This window comes from Piliocolobus tephrosceles, chromosome 19 (genome assembly GCF_002776525.5).
Source record: "Piliocolobus tephrosceles isolate RC106 chromosome 19, ASM277652v3, whole genome shotgun sequence".
Classification (NCBI taxonomy): Eukaryota; Metazoa; Chordata; class Mammalia; order Primates; family Cercopithecidae; genus Piliocolobus; species Piliocolobus tephrosceles.
Window position 1 is genome coordinate 7044281 of NC_045452.1, and position 24094 is coordinate 7068374.

Consider the following 24094-nt stretch of genomic DNA (forward strand, 5'->3'; position numbering starts at 1 on the left):
CGCCTGTAATCCCAGCACTTTGGGAGGCCGAGGTGGATGGATCACGAGGTCAGGAGATCGAGACCATCCTGGCTAACATGGTGAAACCCCGTCTCTACTAAAAATACAAAAAAAAAAAAAAAATAGCTGGGTGTGGTGGCAGGCGCCTGTAGTCCCAGCTACTCGGGAGGCTGAGGCAGGAGAATGGTGTGAACCTGGGAGATGGAGGTTGCAGTGAGCTGAGATCGCGCTACTGCACTCCAGCCTGGGTGACTTTTTTTTTTGAGACTCTGTCTCAAAAAACAAAAACAAAAACCAGAAAAAAAAAAAAAAGTATTCAATCTAGAATGCATTTATTTTGAAAATAGTTTAAAAAACAAACACCTGGCCAGGAGGGTAGCTCATGCGTGTAATCTCAGCACTTTGGGAGGCCAAGGCGGGTAGATCGAGACCATCTTGGCTAACATGGTAAAACCCTGTCTCTACTAAAAATACAAACAATACAAAAAAAAATTAGCTGGGTGTCGTGGTGGGCGCCTGTAGTCCCAGCTACTCAGGAGGCTGAGGCAGGAGAATGGTGTGAACCTGGGAGGCGGAGCTTGCAGTGAGCAGAGGTTGTGCCACTGCACTCCAGTCTGGGGACACAGCAAGACTCCATCTCAAAAAAACAAAAAACAAAAAACGAAAACAAAAAAAACCCCACCTTACAGATGTGTTGCTCATTAATAAAAAATGTGATCAAAATGTCTTTATTAAATAGATACAGGATATATCTTTTTCCTCATAGATACAGAAAATACTCATCAAGCAGTTGAGTGAATTGTGGGAGCATGTCACTGTGGCGAACTTATTGCTTCTTGGGATTCTAGACTGAGGGTTTCTCTTCCATGCTACCTGTGTCTTTGAGAGGCCGTACTAAATCTTGATTAAGACGATACATTAGATTCTTTTGGTCTGGGTTCAAATTCCAGTCTCCCACTCTGTCACTGTGTAACCCTGGGCAAGCCTCTGAACATTTTGATGCCTTGGTCTCCTCAGCTGTAAAATGGGGATCATGATAGTACCTGGCTGTAGAGTCGGTAGGAGGAATACATGAGCAGGCCTGGCACGTGGCTACTCTTAGAATTATTGTAAACATTAATTTTTTGTCTTAGAGCTGTGCTCCAAAAGCCATGGCTATCCAGTAGGGTAGCCAGTAGCCAAATACAGCTATTGAACACTTCAAATGTGACAAGTCTAAATTAAAATGTGCTTTTAAGTGCAGAAAACACATCAGATTTCAAAGACTTAACGTAGTAACAAGAATGTAGAATATCTCATTAATTCATATTGATTTCATGTTGAAAGAATTTTTTAATATATTGGGTTGCATAAAGTACATTATTAAATTACATTATGTATGTGGTTCATATTATCTCCCTATTGGTCTCTGCTTATTCAGATAAAAGTGTTACCATAGCCTATGACAATTAAAGAAGAAATATGAACTCTTTCATCTGAATCATGAAATAAAGCCATGAATACTGGTAAATGCTCTGTGAAAAAGGGTTTAAGAAAACTTACTTTATTTGACAAGCTACCTAAGAATGCCATTCTAGTCTGTCTTACAGTGTTGTTTTGTAAATCCAGTTAATTTAATATTTAACTTTTTAGTAATTATTTTATTCTCTTTTAGTGACAAGTTCACTAGATTTTGTCAGTGGAAAAACGTTGAATTAAATATCCATGTGAGTATCACTCTTCTTTTTTCTTTATTTTAAATAAAAACTTCCTCTGGCTTAACCTCATGAGAAAATACTTGATTCTGGAACGTACTCCCAGAGGGTCCACTGCCCAAACAGATGTCTCTCTTCCAGCTTTAAGTACTAAGCATTCACCCTCCCATGCTTCCTTATAAACAATTGGAGCTTTAATTCTTTTTCATATTCAGATGAAAATGTGCTTATTTATGTAAGAAAGGATATTTTAAGCAGTAATTGACTCTTTAACAAAAATAGTGGTAAAAATACAAATCTTTTACTTAATATAACTCCTTCATGTCCTTGCCTTCTGCCGTTCTGGTAGAGTTCCTTTCCTTTTTCTTACTATTAGATGTAGTATACAAATTGAGTGTCATAATAAAAATAATGACATCTTTTATCAGACCAAGACTTCATCTTCTTTTTTATCATTTTGAGAGTGATAAAAGCAATCTTCCAATCCAGGCCACGTTCTAACACGTCATCTCCTTAGTGTTGCATCTACTTTAAGTTTTCAATTTCAGTCATTCTGATTGCATCATCCTTATTGCAGTTTGAAAATGCCCACATTTCTTTGCACGGTCTTTCTTACCTTCTGTTTTATAATCTCCCTTCTCATAGGCTTGCAATTGGACAAAACAATCAACTGGAATTTTTTTTTTTTTTTTTTTTTTTTACTTGAATGGTATTGTTGGAAGAGCAGTTTTGTTTTCTTAAAAATATTTTTTAAAATATTTGCTCTTTTTGATCTTCACTAAAAGGCCAAGAAATGATCTTTTTTTTTTTTTTTTTTTTAATTTCTAACCTCCTTTCCCCATGATATTTCCTGGAAGGATTTAGAAGCAAGAGGCAATAAAACATACCCTCAAAACCCCTTATATCTGCTCTGGTTCTTTCATACACTTCTGCCTCGGGAGACCCTGTGTCTTTGTGGACTCTGAGAATCAAACATGAATTCTGTGGCCCAAATGCAGGTTTCTATACGATGTTTAAGGTTGTTTGGGGGAACCCGTAAAGAATCCCACCTTTAATTTTCCAGGATATGTAAAGTAGTAGGTACTTGCTATTGTCTTATGACCTCTTATGTGAAATGTCAGATTCACTATCTGTCTTTGTGCCATTTCACATTATTAAATCTAATGATGAAGTGGGGCATTACTGAGATATTATTGACTGAAGGAAAGTGCTTATGAATACAGCCTCTGTATATACTTTACTCACATTTAGCCTTGTTTCACGCTCACATGGCCAGCATGAGTTCTCTCTATTCACTGATGTTATCAATATACAAATTCACATGGCCTGCATCTGTTGGGTTTCCTGATCATATGGCCTCGTATCATAAACACATAGATGCCCCTGACATGGACTCTCATTTTTCAACTCTGATAGTTCTTGGAAGCACTGGATTGTTCCCAAACATTAGGCTTTGGAGTAGCTAAGGCTGCTTTTCATTTTGATTAGACATTTCACATTCACTTGTCTTCAAGGTATACATATTGTAATCTGGGATTTGTGAGAATGGAGAAACAGTTCGGCTTGGTTCCACTCCATCATCTTCCCTCGTGCCTCCATTTGATGCCTCGTTTATCCTGGAGGTGGAGCTGAGGGAGTCTGTCAAAAGTCTTGCTCCTGGGGCATCTCATCCTTCAGCTTAAAGACTCAGTCATGAAAAGGGTAGATCCCTAAGTCAGATTGCTATTTTAATTACTGTCTATGTTTTGCATGAAAAAATATTTAAAACACCATAGCTTTATGTAATCTTATGTTTTCATTTTGTGTTTGGATTTCCCAGTTGACCATGAATGAGTTCAGTGTGCATAGGATTATTGGACGAGGAGGATTCGGGGAAGTTTATGGGTGCAGGAAAGCAGACACTGGAAAAATGTAAGCTTTCAATGTTCATATGTTTTACTGGCACTATTAAGATTTTAATATTTGCATGAAAAGAAAATTCCTATAGAGAAACGTGGAAACCTATGACATTGCTTTTGAAGTACTTTACCTCCAAAAGAAATTAAACTGTAGGCCGGGCGCGGTGGCTCATGCCTGTAATCCCAGCACTTTGGGAGGCCGAGGCGGGCAGATCACGAGGTCAGGAGATCGAGACCATCCTGGCTAGTGTGGTGAAACCCCATCTCTACTAAAAATACAAAAAATTAGCTGGTGTGGTGGCGGGCCAGCTACTCGGGAGGCTGAGGTGGAAGAATGGCGTGAACCCAGGAGGCGGAGCTTGCAGTGAACCGAGATTGCGCCACTGCACTCCAGCCTGGGCAGCAGAGTGAGATTCTATCTCAGAAAAACAAAACAAAACAAAACAAAAAAAACAATTGACCATTGCTGAATTCACAATTCCTAGCTGCTAAATATATACAGATGCCCCCATTATCAGTCATAATAAAATTTATTTATATCCATCTGCTTTATCATTTATTTCACTGGGATTTGTATCCATTTAATGATACAAATATCTTAAGTATTGCTTGATTTCGTTTTCACAATACATGCAAAATAAAAATACTTCTTACATGGCGTTTGGGTTCTACTCTGCTTCTTTTAAACATGGCCTAAATATTCAGAAACTTGCCCCAGTATGATGTATATTGTTTAAATTAGTCTAGATATATTTGCAGCATAGATTTTTCAATAAATTTATGTTTCTAGGTATGCAATGAAATGCTTAGATAAGAAGAGGATCAAAATGAAGCAAGGAGAAACATTAGCCTTAAATGAAAGAATCATGTTGTCTCTTGTCAGCACAGGAGTAAGTATTCCATTTCCGGCATTTCTTTTAAAAATGTTTGTTTTATAGCAGGATGATTTATTTTTTTTCCTTCTCGCTGATTATAAGGCCAGCGAGTTCTTGGTTGGGTTAGAATCTGATAGTATCTCTTTATTTGATTTTGCAAGTTAGACGAACACTAGCCAACTCCATTATGCACACGCATGGCTTCTCCCTTTAGTGTCTATTTATTTGTCCTTGACTTCCTTCTTTGCAGAATATGGTACTGGAGATGGCAGAAAATAATGATAACCAGAAAAATCACTGGAATATAGTCAAGCCTTGACTAAATGACTGGCAAGAAGGACTAACCTAGAGAGGAAAAGTAAGAGAAAAGTGGCTTCTGTCCTTCAGAAGCAAATCGAGAGAAGCAACTTGGATTAGTCACATCTGAATTGTCCTTTTGAGATTGTCCCTAGTCAGTGTTTCCCTGGAAGGTGACCGGTACCTGCCAGTACCTACCTGCTACTCTGATTATCAGCCTTTCTATTTCTAGCACCGTATTTCTACTTACTGGACACTTTCTGTGTATCATTTTTAGCTCTCATTTTTAGCTCAACATGTGTGACCCCACTTTTACCCTACATCTTCTTACTAAATAGCTGCCCATTTCAATTTCTTTTTCTGTTAATGGTATTACCCAAGATGAAAACCTCAGCATTCATGTATCTGTACAGATGCCAGTGTATGTGAAGACACATCCAAAAACCCATCCCCCCAGTTCCCTGTTCCTGCGTGTGTGCACTGGCATGGCTGGGACATGGTGTTCAGAGTGGGTTAGGGAGTCAGGACAGAGAGGGAGAGGCATGGGGTGAGCGTGGAGGGACCAGACACTAGCTGTGTACCCCACATGTGAATGAAACTGTAGATACTCCAGCCAGGAAGATTTATATTCAGTGAGAAATGTGAGGGACTTCCAGATCCCATGGCTGGATTCTAAATAAGGTCTTCACCAAAAGGATCTGCAAAAACCAAAGTTTAGTGGCTAATGAAAGAATCCCTTTATTTTATTTTATGTATGTATGTATGCATTTATTTATTTATTTGAGATGGAGTCTCGCTCTGTCGCCCAGGCTGGAGTGCAGTGGCGTGATCTCGGCTCACTGCAAGCTCCGCCTCCCGGGTTCAGGCCATTCTTCTGCCTCAGCCTCCTGAGTAGCTGGGACTGCAGGCACCCGCCACCACGCCTGGCTAATTTTTTTTGTATTTTTAATAGAGATGGGGTTTCTCCGTGTTAGCCAGAATGGTCTCGGTCTCCTGACCTTGTGATTCTCCCGCCTCAACCTCCCAAAGTGCTGGGATTACAGGTGTGAGCCACCGCGCCCGGCCAAAGAATTCCTTTCAATTGCTGAGCAAGTAACGTGAGACCCAGAGAGGTTAATTTCCTTCCCCAAATCTCTAGACTTTTTGGCCAGTGCTCCTATTATCATCACTTTATAGGCTGTATGGTTTTTCATTTATCATCTGTATTTATTGTATTATAGTTTATAGTATTCTGTTGTTAAAGTCTTTCCAGAAGAGGTATTTGCTCTTGAAGCAAAAGAATAGCGTAATGTCGCTAAGTTGTAATAAATGGAAACCCCATAGCCATAAATAATTTCTAATTATGTGCCTTGACCTCCCACTGTATGGGCATTAAGCATTTCAAATAAGAGTTGCTTTGTGTGTATGACCAAGTTTTTAACTGAAGAGAATGGAAACCAACATCCTACATACTCTGTTGGAATCAGTGTGAATGGCATTGGCTTTTAATTTCTATTGGAAATGTCTGTGGATTTCCAATTCAAACGTGGATGTGAGTACTGGATGAAGATTGTAAGTGGTTATTAAAATATTAATTTTCAGTGAGTTATCTCAAAGCCTTGGATATTTATTCTCAAGAAGGCCTATAGAAAAAAAAGTTTTAATATTGGAAAAACATAAGTATAGTTTTCATGTAGTATTTTTATATTGATTTGACTCTCAGGTGAGAGGACATGTGGTTAAGTAGTTGTGTAGTTTCTCACTGGTGTAACCCTAAGAAATTAGGGTTATTTGGGGCTATCACTTTGAACTAATTTAAAAGAATTGTTTGTACTTTATTTAGATATCAAAACTATATGGGCCGGGCGCGGTGGCTCAAGCCTGTAATCCCAGCGCTTTGGGAGGCTGAGACGGGCGGATCACGAGGTCAGGAGATCCAGATCATGCTGGCTAACACAGTGAAACCCCGTCTCTACTAAAATACAAAAACCTAGCCGGGTGAGGTGGCGGGCGTCTGTAGTCCCAGCTACTCAGGAGGCTGAGGCAGGAGAATGGTAAACCCGGGAGGCGGAGCTTGCAATGAGCTGAGATCCGGCCACTGCACTCCAGCCTGGGCTACAGAGCGAGACTCCGTCTCAAAAAAAAAAAAAAAAAAAAAAAGATCTCGAAACTATATGGTACTTTTAAAATTCGTAAGTGTATAATTTAGCCAAAATAATTACAGTAAAGTTATTTGGAATTGTTTTTGCTAATCAAGGGATACTTTCTATAATTTTTAGTAAAACATAGTTGAAAATACCCTCATTAGGCGAAGCTTTTGATCAGCCTATATCGGCAGGCTTTCCTGTGTTGTGGGTATGTAACTGAAATGCATTCATTCACCACAGTTTTCTTTTTAGTGGAAGTTTTTTTTGTTGTTGTTGTTTTAAATCTCAACTTAAGTATCCCACCCATCTCCCCAAAAGACAGCAGGAAGTACTGTTCCAGTTTTCTTCTGTAATTCTCAGATGGCAAAAAAGGAAATATGTGTGTTCGAGAACCAGCATAAGCGTGTCCACAGCTGTGAAGAGCAGTCAGCAATTCATCCAGTCAGTCATTTAGGTTCCTCAGAAGTGTGACTCGTTTATTCCTTGAACCACAGTTGAACGTCTAGGTTCAACCAGGCACTCTGCAGCAAGCTGGGGCTCTCAAAACCTGACTGTGGTCCCAGTTCTTAGTTCTTACAGGGCTGCACAGAAAGCGAAAAGATATTATTCAAATGATGATGGGAATGTATGGACAACTGGGACCTGTGGCAAGAGCCATGGAATACAGGCACACAGTGCTTGGAAGGCCTTTTGCCGGGTGGAGATGGGGTCAGTGAATGCCCTTCTGAAGTTGGAGGTTACCTGGGGAGGAGTCAGTGCACGTCTGAGCCCAGGCACATGAGGTTGGGGGAATCAAGGGGCCAGGGTCTGCGGTGGTGGGAGGAGTCGTGCAAGACAAAGCTGGAGAGAGACATGAAGGCCAGGCCAGACCATGAAGGGCATCGCAGGCCGATCTTGAGGAGCCTAAATGATATGACCGCAGTTAGAAACCAAGTGTTTTAACTAGAGAGAGACCATAGTCAGCCTTGTAGTTCACAAAGATTGCTCCGACTGCAGTGTGGAGGATTTTCTTTTCTTTTTTTTTTTTGAGAAGGAGTCTGGCCCTGTCGCCCAGGCTGGAGTGCAGTGGCGCGATGCGCGATCTCGGCTCACTGCAAGCTCCGCCTCCCAGGGTCACACCATTCTCCTGCCTCAGCCTCCCGAGTAGCTGGGACTACAGGCGCCCACCACCACACCCGGCTAATTTTTTTTGTATTTTTAGTAGAGACAGGGTGTTACCGTGTTAGCCAGGATGGTCTCGATCTCCTGATCTCGTGATCCACCCGCCTCAGTCTCCCAAAGTGCTGGGATTACAGGTGTGAGCCACCGCACCCGGCCAAGGATTTTCTTAACGACTTCATGGTCCTATTTTATCACAGTTTTTTTATGGTGAGTTCCTGCAAAATGTAAGCTGTTTTGTTCACTTTTGGCAGGAAATCAAAGGAGACAGTTCCTTGCTCAAGAGTTTTACTTAATGGTCTACTTCTAAAAATCCACTTTTATTCTGACTTGTAATCAAGGCAGGCCCTCTTATCCATAATTATCCTTGGAACTATATCCCACCATTCATTAAATTGCCACTTATTTATTCATATTGGTCAGTATTCGGTTGTGTCCTGGACTCCACATGAAACCCATTATAGTGTCTGTTCAGCACCCCGAGAGGTGAGGGTTGCAGTCACTGATTTCTGTAGAGATAACCAAATCTGATTCCTTCACCCGGATGTTTATTTTACATTGAGTCAAAGATAAATATAGTTGGACATTAGTTAAAGCATGTACTTGGTAATCAAAACAGCATTTATTTGGTAATGACTAGACAGTAAGAGAAATAGCTGAGCTCCATTCTGACTTGTGCAGAGGTGACCGGATGTTTTAAAGAGACAGTGGCTGATGGAGTGCAATGGGGAGTGGAGCAGAGTCAAGGAAGTGAAGAGTTTTACAATGCAGGAAGGGGCGTGGTCCATATGGGACCCATGCTGGTTTGCTAACGGGGACTTATCCAGGTTAGACTCCTACCTTCCGATGGAGGCTGGGAGACAGGGGCTCTATCTTTGAGTGCTGGCTGGAACAAATAAAAATTCTTTGGGAAGCCTTGATTTCTCTGAGGCAGGCATTTTAAGGGGGAACTGAACCTCCTAGGGATGTGGTCTTGAGCTGTTAGCTTTAACAATGCAACTTCTGTTTACAGATTCTATTGAAATTTGAGCATTTTCTTTGGAATGTAATAATTTTTTGTGTGTGTGTTAAGAAAGAGGATATAGATAATCTAAGCCATTTTAAAAACTGAATCAGTTTAGTGACAAGTATACACTGTATATAAAGAATCTAAGTGGATTTCATAGATAAAATAGATATAAATAGAGCTAATAGATCTAACATAGCACTGATGAATTTTCATAAGGAAATACACGCATCTCTGGCACCCAGATCAAGAGACGGAGAGTTACCAGTATTCTAGAAATCTCTTTGTGCCTCTCTCAGTCACTAACCCCGCGCCCAACTTAACACTATCCAGATTTCTAACAGCATAATTTAGCTTTGCAAATTGTGTTTCAACTTTATAAATGTGCTCTTTTGTATCTGGCTTGTCTCACTCCATGTTGCTTATGAGATTCATCTGTGGTGTTGCCCATGGCAGTAGCTGTGTAGAGAGGTCAGAAAGCCAGGTGTGGCTCAGGCCAAGTCTAGCTTGTTGGCCTTATTTTGTACAGCCCATGACCTAAGAATGGTTTTTACATTTTTAAAAGATTGTAAAGGAAATAAGCAAAGAATAATAGATGACAGGGATTGTATGCAGCCTGCAAGGCCTAAAATACTTGCTTTTTAGTCCTTTGCAGAAAACATTTGCTGATCCGTGTTCTATATAGCATTCTAGTGTATAAATATACCATACTATCCATTCTACTATTGGTAGGCATTGGGGTTATTTCCTGACTTGTGCTATTTTGAATGATGCTGTTTTGAATATTCTTGTGCAGGTATCTTGGTGCACATTAGTACAGACTGCTATTAGATGTCTACCTGGGAGTGAAATCACTGAGTCAGAAAGTTTGCAAGTGACACTCAGCCTTGGTAGATACCACCAAATGGGTTGCTAAAGTGGCTGCACCATTCATTGTACACTTCCAGCAGCCATATATGAAAGTTCCATTTGCTCTATAGATTCCCAACACTCAGTATCATCAGTGTTTATCTTTTTAGCTGTTCTCGTGGGTTTAGTGACAGCATGTTGTAGTTTTAATTTGCATTACCTTGGAGACATCGAGGTTGAGCATCTGTTCATTAGTTTGGGGGCTATGTGGTATCCTCTTATGTGAAATGCCTATTTTTTGGCCATTTTTCTGGGGGTTGACTGACTTTTTTAAGTTGATTTTTTAAAGTTCTTTATATCTTCTAGATATGAGTCCTTTGTGTATTTATGGGTTTCATATGTCTTCTCCCATCCTGTGACTTGTCTTTTTACTGTCTTAATGGTATCCTCTGATGAATAGAAGTTCTTAATTTTATTTTAGTCTAATTAACATTTTTATTGTTACTGCCTTTTGTGGCCTAAGAAATCTTTACTTACCCTAAGATCATGAAGATATTCTCATTTGTTTTCTTCTGGAAGCTTTATTGTTTTATCTTTTACACTTACATCTACATCAGCTGGAAATGACTTTAGTGTATGGTGTGAGGCAGGGGTCAAGGTTCATATTTTATTGTACAGATATTCAGCTGCTTCAGCATCACTGATTGAATAGACCATCCTTTCCCCACGCCCTGTTGTGTCACCTTAATAACAATGAAATGGAAAAAGTAATCCATAATAGACCCACACATAAATGGTCACTTGATTTGTCTGTCCTTGGGCTAATACCACACTGTCTGAATTGCTGTTGCTTTCTAATAAGTCTTGATATCTGGTCCTGTATGTTTTCCAGCTTTGTTTATATTCAAGAATATTGAAATTTTTCTTATCTGTTTACATTTACATATATTTTAGAATCCACCTTGTCAATTTTCATTTCAAGTAAGATTACATGGCATCTATAGATTAATTATGGGAACACTGAAATCTTTACAATTGAGTTATTCAATTCTTGGTCATGATAATAGTTTTCCACTTTCAAAAGCTAATTTAATTCCATTTTTATTTTCAGTGTTTCAAAACAACACCACAAATAACATTCCTCCCTCCCCGACCTGTGCTGTGATTCCATCAACTTCAGAAGCAGAGATTGAAATGGATATTTGAATAGCCAGAACCAAAATGTTGACCAGCAAAAAGCCTGGCAAGATAGTGATATGTTTCTGTATCTAGCATTTTGAAGAGGATATAATTAGGATAGAGACGTGATTGAATCCAAGCGAGAAAGGACCTTCAAGGTCATCTGCTCCAATTATTAATGTATCTCTATGCATTTTATTATGTAACCAGCTCTATTTTACTGTGACTTTAAAAATTACCATGTAGGTGTCGGTGCTCAGTGCATGGGGTAGCAGCTTGGATAAAAACCCATGGCATGTATTGTATATTACAAAATGGTGAGAAGAGAGGCTTTTGAAGGTTCTCACCACAAATAAATGATAAATGTGTGAAGTGATGGATACACTAACGACCCTGATTCAATCGTTATACAATATAGATATGTGTCAAAACATCAAACTGTACACCATAAATATGTACAATTGCAACATGTCAATTAAAAAATAAAGAAATTTTAAAAATATGTAGCATGGTGTTGGCACTTTCTGGGCAGCTTTTCTCTTCTTATAAACTTTTATGTTTTCACTCTAGGACTGTCCTTTCATTGTATGTATGACCTATGCCTTCCATACCCCAGATAAACTCTGTTTCATCCTGGATCTGATGAACGGTAAGCAAAACTTGGGAAGTCTGACTGCCTTGAAAGACTTTGCCATGATGTTAAATCTTAGCATGCATTAATCTAGGCAGATTAGCAATGTGGGTCTTTCAGGTAATTAGGTTCCCCCTGAAGTTTGAGGAAACGTTTTACCCTTTAATCTTCACTGAAAATTCGTTTTTAAATGTTGACTGCAACGTCCTTCTCGGCCTCCCAGTCTCTTCCCAAGAAGTTGGATATTCTAGAAAAGATTCTCATAAAATACTTACAGTGAAACTTGATTTTCTGGAATGCAGCTGGCCTAGATCTTTAATTAGCTTATTTCCTGGCCCTCAATTTTTAGGAATGAAATACCTCATAAGAATATAGGCCAAAGATAGAAATGTATTTAAAAACCAACTTTGAAGGACTGACTTTGGGCCAAATACAGATTTTAGCCCAATCTTCTGCATCTTCTAAATCTGCACTACTGTACATTGATCTTTTAAACTGTGGATGATGATTTTGAAAATGCTGGAAAACGTTTGGCTAGAAAAGGAGCTTTCTGGTACTAGAAAGTGTCATGGTATATATCTAAAGTATTTTTAGTATTAAGAACTGAAATAAAGTATACAATTCACAACTCACATGCCTAGTTTTTTTTATTTTAAGTTCACTTGAAGTTTTATTATGTTCCAAGTGTTTGATTTAAAACCAGATCTACCACAAAGCATGAAGGAATTTCACAGTATAATAAGGAGCAAAAGAAGCCAAACCCAGCAGCATCTACCCTAGGTGACCCTGCTTATGTGACTGCCAAAACAGGCAAAACTAATGGATGGGGAGAGAGGGCTGAAGAGTGACCTTTGTGTCAGTGGGACTAGGGGGTAAGGTCTTGACTGAAAGGGCATATTGGTAGGGGAGCTTTTGGGATGCTGGGCATCTTTTCCATCTTGATGTGGTAGTGGTTTTACGGGAATATGTGTATGGAGAGAGAAATATGCTTGTGAAACCAAGGACATAAATAAATAAAGTTGGACACACACACTCATTTTTATAAATCAATAGAAGCTTTTCCCTTGTGTTATATAAAATCATTCCCTTACCCTGTTGATGGCATTCTTTGTCTCTGTAATTTGAGGCCATCTGATTATTTCCTTTCTCCAGCATTTTGTTATAAAAAATTTCAAGCAGATAGCAACATTGAAAGAATTTTCCTGGGGATACCCACCACCTGGATTTTTTATCAGTTAAAATTTTATTGTATTTGCTTTGTCAAATATTTGTCTATATGATCAGTTTGTTGTTGTTGTTGTTGTTGTTGTTTTGAGACGGAATCTCTGTCACCCAGGCTGGAGTGCAGTGGCACGATCTCAGCTCACTGCAATCTCTGCCTTTCAGGTTCAAGTGATTCTCCTGCCTCAGCCTCCCGAGTAGCAGGGATTACAGGTGTGTGCCACCACGCCTGGCTAATTTTTGTATTTTTAGTAGAGACGATTTCACCATGTTGACCAGGCTGGTCTCGAACTCCTGACCTCAAGTGATCCACCCACCTCAGCCTCCCAAAGTGCTGGGATTACAGACATGAGCCACTGTGCCCAGCCTATTTTTTTTTTTTTTTTTTTTGTCTATCCATAGAGCCATTTGTTAAGCTGTGTCTGTTGGATCACTCCATGGGTTGATTCATTTACTAGGATTTAAGTAATCAAAGCAGGTTAGCTGGTCCCATCTTGTGATGGCGGAACTAGGAGCTGAGCTGCCAGCCTGAGAATGGTGGCTTGGTTTTGCTGTCTTGTCCCACCTGTCATTGCATTTAAATCTTCTCAATGTTTAAGTTTTCTCTGTAACGTTTAAATTGTTGCTAAACTACAGGAATGAAAGATAGGTATATAGACAAAGCAGAAGCGTAGTTTCCCCTTTTCTACTGAGTCCTGATTATTTAGGATGAGCATGATTTTTGTGTCCTTTAAATTAACATGCTTTGAATTAAATTCTGAATCTGATTCCAGGAGGCGATTTGCACTATCACCTTTCACAACATGGTGTGTTCTCTGAGAAGGAGATGCGGTTTTATGCCACTGAAATCATTCTGGGTCTGGAACACATGCACAATCGGTTTGTTGTCTACAGAGATTTGAAGGTGAGGACGGTTGACAGACTCATTCTGCATAGTAGGTATTGTGTGAATGGTCCTCTAGAAGTCCCCTTCTATTTCAGAGTCCTGTCATTTTCCTCATAGCCCTCGTCTCAGCCCTGATAAAGTCATTAGCTGTATGACATTTTATCTCCTCTAGACCAGACTCTGCAGGGACGGAGCACATGTCTGTGCCTGTCATTATTATAACCCGGGTGCCTACTACAGTGCCTGCTGCAACACATATACTAAGCCAAACATTTTAGTTGATCGGTTAATGAAAAGCAGTTTAGGTCAGGCATGGTGGCTCATGCCTGTAATCCCAGCACTTTGGGAGGCTGAGGAGGGTGGATCATAAGGTCAGGAGATTGAGACCATCCTGGCTAACAGAGTGAAACCCCGTCTCTGCTCAGAATACAAAAAATTAGCCGGGCGTGGTGGCAGGCACCTGTAGTCCCAGCTACTCGGGAGGCTGAGGCAGGAGAATTGCATGAACGTGGGAGGTGAAGCTTGCAATGAGCTGAGATTGTGTCACTGCACTCCAGCCTGGGCGACAGAGGGAGACTCCATCTCAAAAAAAAAAAAAGAAAAGCAGTTTAGGAGCCCTTTTGGTGTCACACATTTCATAATTAATTATAATTCAATTAATGTTCACTAAGCAACTGATTTGGTCGTGGCTCTGTAAAGGTGGACATGTACAATGATGAATAAGCAAAGAACATATATTTTATGGGGCTTAGAAGCTGGTGAGCTAAGACATAGAATGGCTGAGTCATGACTCCTCCGAGGCAAGGTCTATCAGTGAATAGTGGATTGCCGACCAGCCTGCGGAATTCCTCCCAAAGGCCACCGTCGGAGCTTTACGTTATTTTGAGATTGTCTTAAAAATCACTGATAGAGTTTTAGATCCTTGAACTGTGTAACCTCCAACTGCTGTGCCCGGGTTTCTGTTCTTCTCCTCTGTAAGAGCTCACTCGCCTTGAAAGCAATGATATAGGAGTATTCTGAGTTTTTCATTCCAGAACGTGGTGCTTGGTCCTGGGTTTTACACGTGGGAGGGAGATAGAAGCTGGCTCAGGACGTCCGTCCATGGTGACACTCACCTAGTTGTATGGCCAACAGCCTGCAGGCAGGCATGGAGAGAAAGGAACCTTGACAAATTAATGATTGCGCAAACATAGAAATGCGTAAATAGTAATAAGAAAAATGATGGGACCGACAATTTCCCAATAGGCGAGAGGATTCCAGGAGAATGTGTTTGCCTCTCATTTCAGATGCCTTCTTGAATGAACCCACAGTGGCCAACTGAAATGTACAGATTATGTTCCTTCCTCTAGGGAGCTGAGATGCCGTGATTGGCTTTTGAAGATTACTTTCTAAGATATTATAAAAATTGTATTTTATTTCCAAGAATGTTTTTTTTTTTTTTACAAAATACTTTGTGAATTTTAAACCTTTCTATAAGGTTACAGAATTATTATTACTCCCTTAGTTTTCCTATAAGCATAAAGAAGAAAAATGTATTTTTATTGAATTAGAAATAACTAGACAATAGTTGGCCCTTGACATTTTATTTCCTTATGCGAGCTTTGCAGAAGAACAAAACACATGCTGAAGGCCCATGAAGCGCTATTGTAATACATTCTAATTTAAATCAATAACTGGTTTCTAATCATCTTTATGCTTTATTTTTATTTTCTAAGCTATTTGGAAGGCAGTGGTATTATTTAATTTCTATTCAAACTTAATTCTAGTCACTCATGATTATTCATGCTTCAGTTTTATAATAGTATGCCATTTATTTTTATTTCAAGCAAAACAGTAGTTGATCGCCAGCAGAAAAATATTAAGATGCCTATAATTCAATGTATATCAGAGAGACTAGATTTGTTGTTCATGATTATGATGACTAAATCTAATCTTCATGGATACATTTTATCAGAGTTGTGGTCACAATTATATTTGGTCATTTGGTAGGGCCCTACGTTGATGATGTACTAATAAGCAGAAATGACATTTATTGGGATTAGTGTGGCACTATGGAATATTTTGATTGCTTAGGTCAGTGTTGATACATTCTTGGAAGCTTCCTCTCTGTCCTGTGCTTCATGGCTTTACTCTTAGAAATCCTTGTGGTTCTCAGAAGCCCGGAAGCTGGTGGACTCACCTCCTGCCCTTGAGAGGCGCGCTGTTCTTTCTGCGCAGCGGTCCTTGGTACGGGAAAAGGAAATGCTTTTAGTGCTGATGAACTGTGGTCCCGACATTCCTGTGTTACGTGCCCCATGTTTCATTTTCTAATGAGTAGAATCCTCCGCCTCTATCGTTACCACTTTTCTGCTGAAGTTAAAATGAAAAATATTATTCTCAGTATCATGCCCTACTTCGATGTGATGGGATAAAGCTGTAATTTGTGTTTGGGAACAAGCTATGATAAAATAGTAAGATATCAGGTGTCTGCACTCAAAGTTCTCAAAGCCTCCATGGCATTTGGGACACTCTTAAAGATCATTCTCTTTCTGTTTAGCCAGCAAATATCCTCTTGGATGAACACGGACACGCAAGGATCTCAGATCTTGGTCTTGCCTGCGATTTTTCCAAAAAGAAGCCTCATGCAAGCGTGTAAGTAATGCGTCAACTTCGGTTCACCGTCATTTCTCTCATGCCCCTTCAAAGGCATGGCCATTTGTCACCCAAGAGAAATATAATTTCTCTTGCCAGTGGTGATTTTCAATATGTCAGGAAGATCCAACATCACAGGTTGTGGGAAAGGAGATAAGAACGGGGTGCCTTCCTCACTGTCTGTGGAGAGCAGGAATTAACCAACAGTGGAGCTGAACCTGCTCAGGGACCAGGGTGGCCTCTTGGCCTCTAAGAAACAATCAGGACCTCAGCAAGAAACCAGAATCCATGCTGCCTGTGTGACCCTAAAAGTCCGTCAGTTACTTAGTCTGTTAGTAATGGTAGTAATAAACCCCTCAAAGTTGTCCTAAGGATAAGTGAGAGAGACTGTGCCTAGAAAGGCATCGAGGCAGCTGCGTAGATGTGGTCAAGGGAGGTCCTCGGAGCCAAGTTTCTGTCTTCATCTACTTTTCCTTCTTTTTCAAAAAGGCTTTTCTTCCTTTTTTTCCCTAAAGAGAGATTAGAAATATTTCTCTCTCTCTTTTTTAATTAAAGAAACAAATCATCTGCTTGCAGTTTAGGCTTTCACTGCAGGTCATATTGTTAGACTTGGGTCTTGCACCAGGTCCTCTACGTGATCACCCGGAGGGAACTCTTGAGGCCACAGCCCTCAGCCAGCACCTGACACCTCGGGGACACCAGACTGCTTCTGGGTGTGGCCCTGCTTGATCAGTGCAAATTGGCCCTGAACCGAGGACTTCTCTCTGTACTCAGAGTTGTTAAAAAGACAGCAAGACTAGTACAGTTTCAGCTCTGCAGAAACACCATGGAACATGCACTGGTTTTCATTTCTATTTATTTGGTAGGCGATGATCTGGGTGGAAAGTATGAACACATGTACAGTTTGTGGAAAGCAGACAACTTTTGCTTTATTTTGTCTTTTTAAATGTCTCCTCCTTAGCACTGAATCTTTTAAAATTACATCTTAGCTAACATTCATCTCTGTGTTGAATGGTCTTGAAAAAAACTCCCAGTGGTCTCATTTCATGCATCTGTGCAGACAATAAACCACAGATCCTTCTCTTTGTGTAACTAGAAGTGGTTCTGAGCTGCAATACTTTATGAAGGACTGCATTAAATCAGAACTGCCTTTTAAAGCTCTGATCAAATGTTAATAGTGAATAGCACTGTTTCTGTAAACATATTTCTCTTTTTCTACGGAATCTGGGATATGGTGATAAAAGCATTAGCATTTTGCTAGCACTTTACAATTATGAGGCCAGAACCTGTGGTCGTATAAGCTTCTCTCAGGGAGTTCATCAGATTCTTTTAAGAGAGTCATTTGAATTTTTAATGCCACAGCTATTTGGTATGCTAATTTTTTAGTTAGTATAGTCATAACTAAATATGAATCCAAGGATTCATAAGAAATACTCTTCCAGAGGAATTAACTTTCAGATATGGGGTTATTTCCTAGCAGGACCTAGTGCACTTTTTGCTATAATTCACATGTCAGCTGTGAATGGTGGGCTGTTCTTTTGCCTGCTCTGGAAAGCACAATGTTTGAAAAGCATCTGTAAAGAGGTAGGACTGAGAAGGTTGGTTTCCATGTTTAAATAATGATCAGGAGGCCACTACTTTAAAAAGGTAAACATACAATACAATTTTATATTTTTTATTTTTTTGAGACAGGGTCTTGCTCTTTCCAAGACTGGAGTACAGTGGCGTGATCAGGGCTCACTGCAGCCTCCCCCTCCTGGGCCCAAGTGATCCTCCCACCTCAGCCTCCCAGGTAGCTGGGACCACAGTCATGTGCCCCTACATTCAGCTAATGTAAAAAAAATATATATTTTATAAAGACGGGGTCTCCCTGTATTACCCAATCTGGTCTCCAGCTTCTGGACTCAAGCAACCCTCCCACTTTGGCCTCCCAAAGTGCTGGAATTACAGGTGTGAGCCACCACGCCCTGTCAAAATCCTGTACTTTTAAGTACAGGAGGCATTTTGTGGCTAGGAAAAAAGACTCTGGAGCCAACAGATCTGGGTTTGGGTTCTTCTTCCTGGTTGTGTAAGCCTCATTTTTCCCTTCTGTGAGGAGGAGAGGACAATGATATTTATCTCCTGTGATAGTTGTGAGGATTAAGTTAACTAAATAATTCAGCGAGTCTTTAACATTTGCTGCGTGCCAGCTGCTGGCGACGCCACTGTAAGACAGAGCTGACCCCTGACCTCCTGGAAGGAGCAGCCCTGAGAACTGCCCCCTAAGTGACCAGCATATGGAGTGGTGGCGGGACCAGCAGCATTCACTGTGTCTGAATATCCAGCTGTCCCAGTCGTGCATGTGTCATCCTTGTGGAAACCCCATAAATTATAGGTGTCACTATCCAATTTTTGTGGTATGGAACTTGAGGTTCAGAGAAATTAAGTAACTTGAACCAGGTCACCTGGCTGGTATGCCGTGGGGCTGGAATTATAATCCAGTTCTGTCTGATTCCAAAGCCTGTACACTGGATGAACTCCCTGAGGCTTTGGCATGATCTATTTAGTACAAGACTGAAGATTTTAAGCCACAATTTCACCCTGAACTTGGTTTATCAGGTCTTTTCAAAACTGTAGATGTGATTCTTAGACTTCATCTCGCGGCCGGCCCATCTCCAAAGTAGTATTGTAGTTGAGGTTTTGGATTTGAGCTTAGACTTAGTCCATTTAACGAAAGAATCGCACATTATTGTAAACTAGAAGTTAACTGTGAAGTAGCCATGAAAAATCACAGGAGAACTTCTGGAGCTGAGCAGATTGTCAGTGACTAATTTGAGTACTAGCTTATTTTATCTAAGAACACAAAGCTGTGTCTCATGTCACAGTGTCTTAAAACGTCCAAGTGTTCGTTCAGTATTAATAGTAGTACAGATCTTTAGTGGAATGCGTCAGGAAGCATTAGCAGCTGGCCTATAGGCAGAATCAGAAAACCTCAGCGGCAGGCAGTCCAAGGTTGAGTTTTCGTTGTATCTGGTATAAGCATGGGGGACTGGTCTGCATTCATTTCTTATTTATCCTGTAGATATCTATTGTAGATATCTTTCCATTCCAGAACTGTGACTTGATCCTAATAAAGTACAGATTACAAGGTCACCGGAAAGGACTTTCCAGGCAACCCTGAAATTAAACCTTCCTGGAAAATGGCTTGGATGCCCCTCATAGAAATCTCCAGTGCTCTCACGGTGTGGTCTGATGGCCTTACACCGTCAGACTTTAGGTTCGGGCTGATTGAGCTTTCCAGAATGCTGGATTTGCCCTGATGCACCAACGCCCGTCTTCACTATTTGATAAAACTCTCAAATACACCTCTTAGAGAGTACTGGACCCAGTGATGACCCAGGCTCATTAGTGATCCAGGATCATTTATTCTGAGTAGATTCTCACTGTTGCTGAGCGTAAGCAAATTAAAAATTCTTTTTTTTTTTTTTGACATTGAGTTTCACTCTTGTCACCTGGGCTAGATTGCAATGGCACGATCTTGGCTTACCACAACCTCTCTTTCCCAAGTTCAAGTGATTCTCCTGCCTCAGCCTCCCGAGTAACTGGGATTACAGGCATGCGCCACCATGCCTGGCTAATTTTGTATTTTTAGTAGAGACAGGGTTTCTCCATGTTGGTCAGGCTGGTCTCAAATTCCCAACCTCAGGTGATCCATCTGCCTTGGCCTCCCAAAGTACTGGGATTAGAGGCATGAGCCACCACACAGGGCCTAAAAATTCTCACACTACGATAAGCACGGAGATGCAAATCCCCAACATGAATCCAGTTGCTGCTGTATGTGAGCCCATGCTGTATATGCAGTGCTCACAGCAACCTGCGAGGTAGAGATGTCATCTGATTACCCATTTTACTGATGAAGAAAATTAATCGTGGATGAAGAGGTTGTAGGGCATACAACCTTTTGCCAGAGCCCTTTCAGGCTGCATCTTGGAAAGTTCCCCACCAGCTGCCTCGCATGCTTCCTGCAGCAGCCGGGCAAGCTCAGCCCTTCAAGGAGGGGTGGAGAGGGCTAGAGCGGGAAGGGCTTTCGAGTTGCAGATGGTGCAGATTATATATAAAATGGTTGTCCTCTCAAGTGATTTTTCTCAACTTCCTGAAAATCATCTTCACATTTGCTTAGTGCTGAGTCCTTTGACCTTCTGCAGCTTTTGAAACCTGACACGTGATTTCGCTATCTTATGTACAACTGGGCTCATGTTCCTCCTTCTTCCCCATCCCCCTAGGGTCTGTTACTGACCACGACCAAGCCCATGCCCCTGCGAGCTCAGGTCCTCAGCACAACTGGCAGCACCACACAGAGGTGGATGTCTCCATGCCTTCAAGGTCCACAGCACCTCCGTGTGGTCGCCTGTTCATTGTCCGTTCTCTCTGCCCTTTCCCCGCCTCCCCCGACCCCACGCACCTCCACACAAGAGCTCCTGAAATGGCAGGAGAACCTTTGCTCGTCATAGCTGGAGTAGAGAAGGACTGATGAGAGCCCGAACTTGCATTTTACATATTTATTTCATATGCTTGTTTATGTTAATTCATATATGAGTGAAGGCAGAAAAGGTTGTTTTCCCATTGGATGTTCAGTGCATAGCGTTTGCAGTGAAGCACAACTGTCCCCTCTCCTTTGTTTACAGTCGCTGCCGTCTAACGAATGACACCCGGACCTTGGGGTGCTGTGAGTGTTTTCTGAAGTGCGCATGCTCTGATAACTGTGTATCCTTCCTTCTCCCTAGTGGCACCCATGGGTACATGGCTCCCGAGGTGCTGCAGAAGGGGACGGCCTATGACAGCAGTGCCGACTGGTTCTCCCTGGGCTGCATGCTTTTCAAACTTCTGAGAGGGTGAGTGGAAACGCATCCTTCTGCTGCTGTCCTCATGGCAGCAGGAGCTTGGATGAAGACTGAGGATATGTAGGAATGACTAGATGCTAATGTTATTTTAAATCACACAGTGATCTTTAAGCCACGTGCTAATCTGGAAGACTGTGTCTTAGAAGAGTGAAAGCTGCTTCCCCATAAGCTGCTAGATAAAAGCTTATGGCTTCGTATTTTTATTCTATACCATGTAGGAATCAGAATTCTTTTAAAACCTAAAATTAGACTGCTTTGAATTTTTTTCTGTGATAAGCCACATTGTAGGAATAAGTATTGTTTTGAAATGTAGATAACTTAAAAAGGTAGAATAATTTTTTCCCTGGAAATTAAGTACTCATCATCTTGAGCGTTTACAGAATTTTGAGAGTTACCAAAAAAGGATGAAAACCCAAAGCAAACCTATTTTATTTTATTTGTTTTTGTTTTGTTTTGTTTTGTTTTTAGACAAGGTCTTTCTCTATTGCCCGGCTGCAGTGCAGTGACACAAACATGGCTTACTGTAGCCTCGACCTCATGGGCTCAAGCAATCCTTCCACCTCAACCTCAGTCTCCTGAGTAGCTGGGACTACAGACACGCACCACCACACCTGGCTAATTTTTTAATTTTTTTAGAGATAAGGTCTTGCCATGTTTCCCAGGCTGGTCTCGAACTCCTGGCCTCAAGCCATCCTCCCACCTCAGCCTCCCAAAGTGCTGGGATTAAAGGCATAAGCCACCACACCTAGCGGGTAAACCCATTTTTAAAAGCTTGCATTTATTGGGGAAAATGTTGAAATTAATTTGTCTTTTAAAGCTAGTAGTATACTTGGCCCTTGTTCTGAACTACCAAAGATGATGAAATGAAGTAGAAAAGATTATGAGAGGAAAGTACTCTCAAAATATGTTCTCATATGAAACACTTAACAATTATGTTAATGTTTCCATTAATTCTAAGACTTTTAGCCAATTTTAGTGGAAAGCTTCAATTAAATTTTTTTATTCAGACTCATAAAGCATTTTACATTAAAATTTCCTAGTTAATGGTTTTCCTTTTAATATTTTCATATGAACACAGTCCTGATAGTTTGCTAAACGTTGCACCTTTCCATCGGAGAGCCTCAGTGAGCACCACTGCATTTTACTACATTTAGCACGTTCTGGAGAGAGGCTGAATTCCACATTCCCCCAAAACTAGGTTCTGAGCACCCTCTGTTTTGTCAAGACTCTGATAATCCAGTTGTTCTCTGCTTTGCGTTCACTTGTGATCTAAAATTGTATTATTGCTTAGAAAGTCGGGTTCTGTTATTCCTTAATTGAATTATTGTATTTGTGGAGCCTGGATGGCTTTAATTCATGTCATCAGACTAGCTGACCTGATTAGAGAGTTTATCTAAGCAAACCAGAGAAAGCCATTTCCCCTATGAGATGCTGTTCTCCCCAGTGGAGTCGCTTCTATGCATATGGAGTGCATGAAGACACCCAGGAGGTCTTTATTTTGGATCTCTGCTGGAGATGTGGTTGGAGACAGGCAGCCCCTACCTACAGAATTTGGAGACGATAAAAAAAAAAAAAAAAAAAAAAAAAAAACTCTGTGTAACAGCTGAACTGTTGAATGCAAAAATCAGCAGTAAAATCTGACAATCCCAGAAGCCTTGTATCTAGGACTTTGTGTACTTCTTTGTTTTGTGACTCTACTGTTAAAATGTCTGTGCATATAGGCTGGAGAGGATTTGGTGTAACACTGCTTCACTTTTTACAAGACTGGAGGGTTTTGTTCAATAACTCTGTCTGCTCCAACAGTGTGGTTTGTGGCTAATAAAATGAATTCAGTCTTATTTCGCTATAATTCAGCTTTGGTGTACTGAACTGGAAGATATCAATTCCTTTGTGAAATCCTCCACCGGCCTTGATGGAAGCATTATGTTCAGTGGGGCTCCTGCTGAAAAGAGTCTTGACAGACAGGAAGACGTCCTGAGGATGGCTGTGAGGATGGGATGGATGGATGAGATGAATGGAGAGTGGTAAAATAGCTAGAAATGATGGCTTCTGTGGAAAGACGGAAAGAACTGAGTGCAGAACTTAGGGGAGCGCATGGTTGACTCCAGCTGCCGGAAGGCCATCTTGTTGAAGGGATCATATGCATACTGTGTAACTCCAGAGGGATGCATTTTGAGGAGAATAAAGATTGCACTTTGATACAAGAATGTCCAGTCGTTTGAGCTACCCAATGAAGGAGGGTTCTGCCTCATGGATAGCAGGCTCCTTGTCACTGTCTGGTGACCATCGATTGATCCTGAAGTGGAAGGAATCTTTCCAGTGTGTGATAGATAGGATTAGATGAATCTCCCCCACTAGGATTTATTATCTCATGCCACTCCTCCTATTATTTATTCAGAAGTCACTCACAGATAGAATATAGCACTGAAGCCAAAAAGCAGGAAACATTTTTGACTTAAGTGATTGAAATTAAACGTGATAAGCATTTATTGAGTACCTGTAATATACAAGAGACTGTGCTGGATGCTGTGGGGGAAGGAAAGGGGTAAGGAAGGAAAAAAGGAGGAGAGAGGGAGGAAGGGAGGAAGGAGAGGGAGGGAGGAGGGAAGAAGGGAGAGAGGAAGAGAGGGAGGGAGGGAGAAAGGGAGGGAAGGAAAGAGGAAGGAAGAAGAGGGAAGAGAGGGAGAAAAGGGAAGGAAGGAGGAAAGGGAGGGAGGGAGGGAAAGAAGGAAAGAAGGAGGGAAAGAAGGAAAGAAGGAGGGA

The 24094-nt window shown here is 40.9% G+C and overlaps 1 protein-coding gene across 3 annotated transcripts in view; it reads left to right on the forward strand.

The window, feature by feature from the left end:
- The window catches only part of GRK3 (G protein-coupled receptor kinase 3), a 164531-nt gene that overhangs the window by 109287 nt on the left and 31150 nt on the right, over positions 1-24094 (forward strand). For all 3 annotated transcript variants that reach the window (XM_023190667.1, XM_023190665.2, XM_023190666.3), the window contains 7 exons: positions 1655-1706; positions 3514-3605; positions 4383-4482; positions 11653-11731; positions 13708-13838; positions 16357-16451; positions 21215-21322. In XM_023190667.1, the coding sequence (XP_023046435.1) occupies positions 1655-1706; positions 3514-3605; positions 4383-4482; positions 11653-11731; positions 13708-13838; positions 16357-16451; positions 21215-21322 (657 nt within the window). The remainder of the gene's footprint in view (positions 1-1654; positions 1707-3513; positions 3606-4382; positions 4483-11652; positions 11732-13707; positions 13839-16356; positions 16452-21214; positions 21323-24094) is intronic.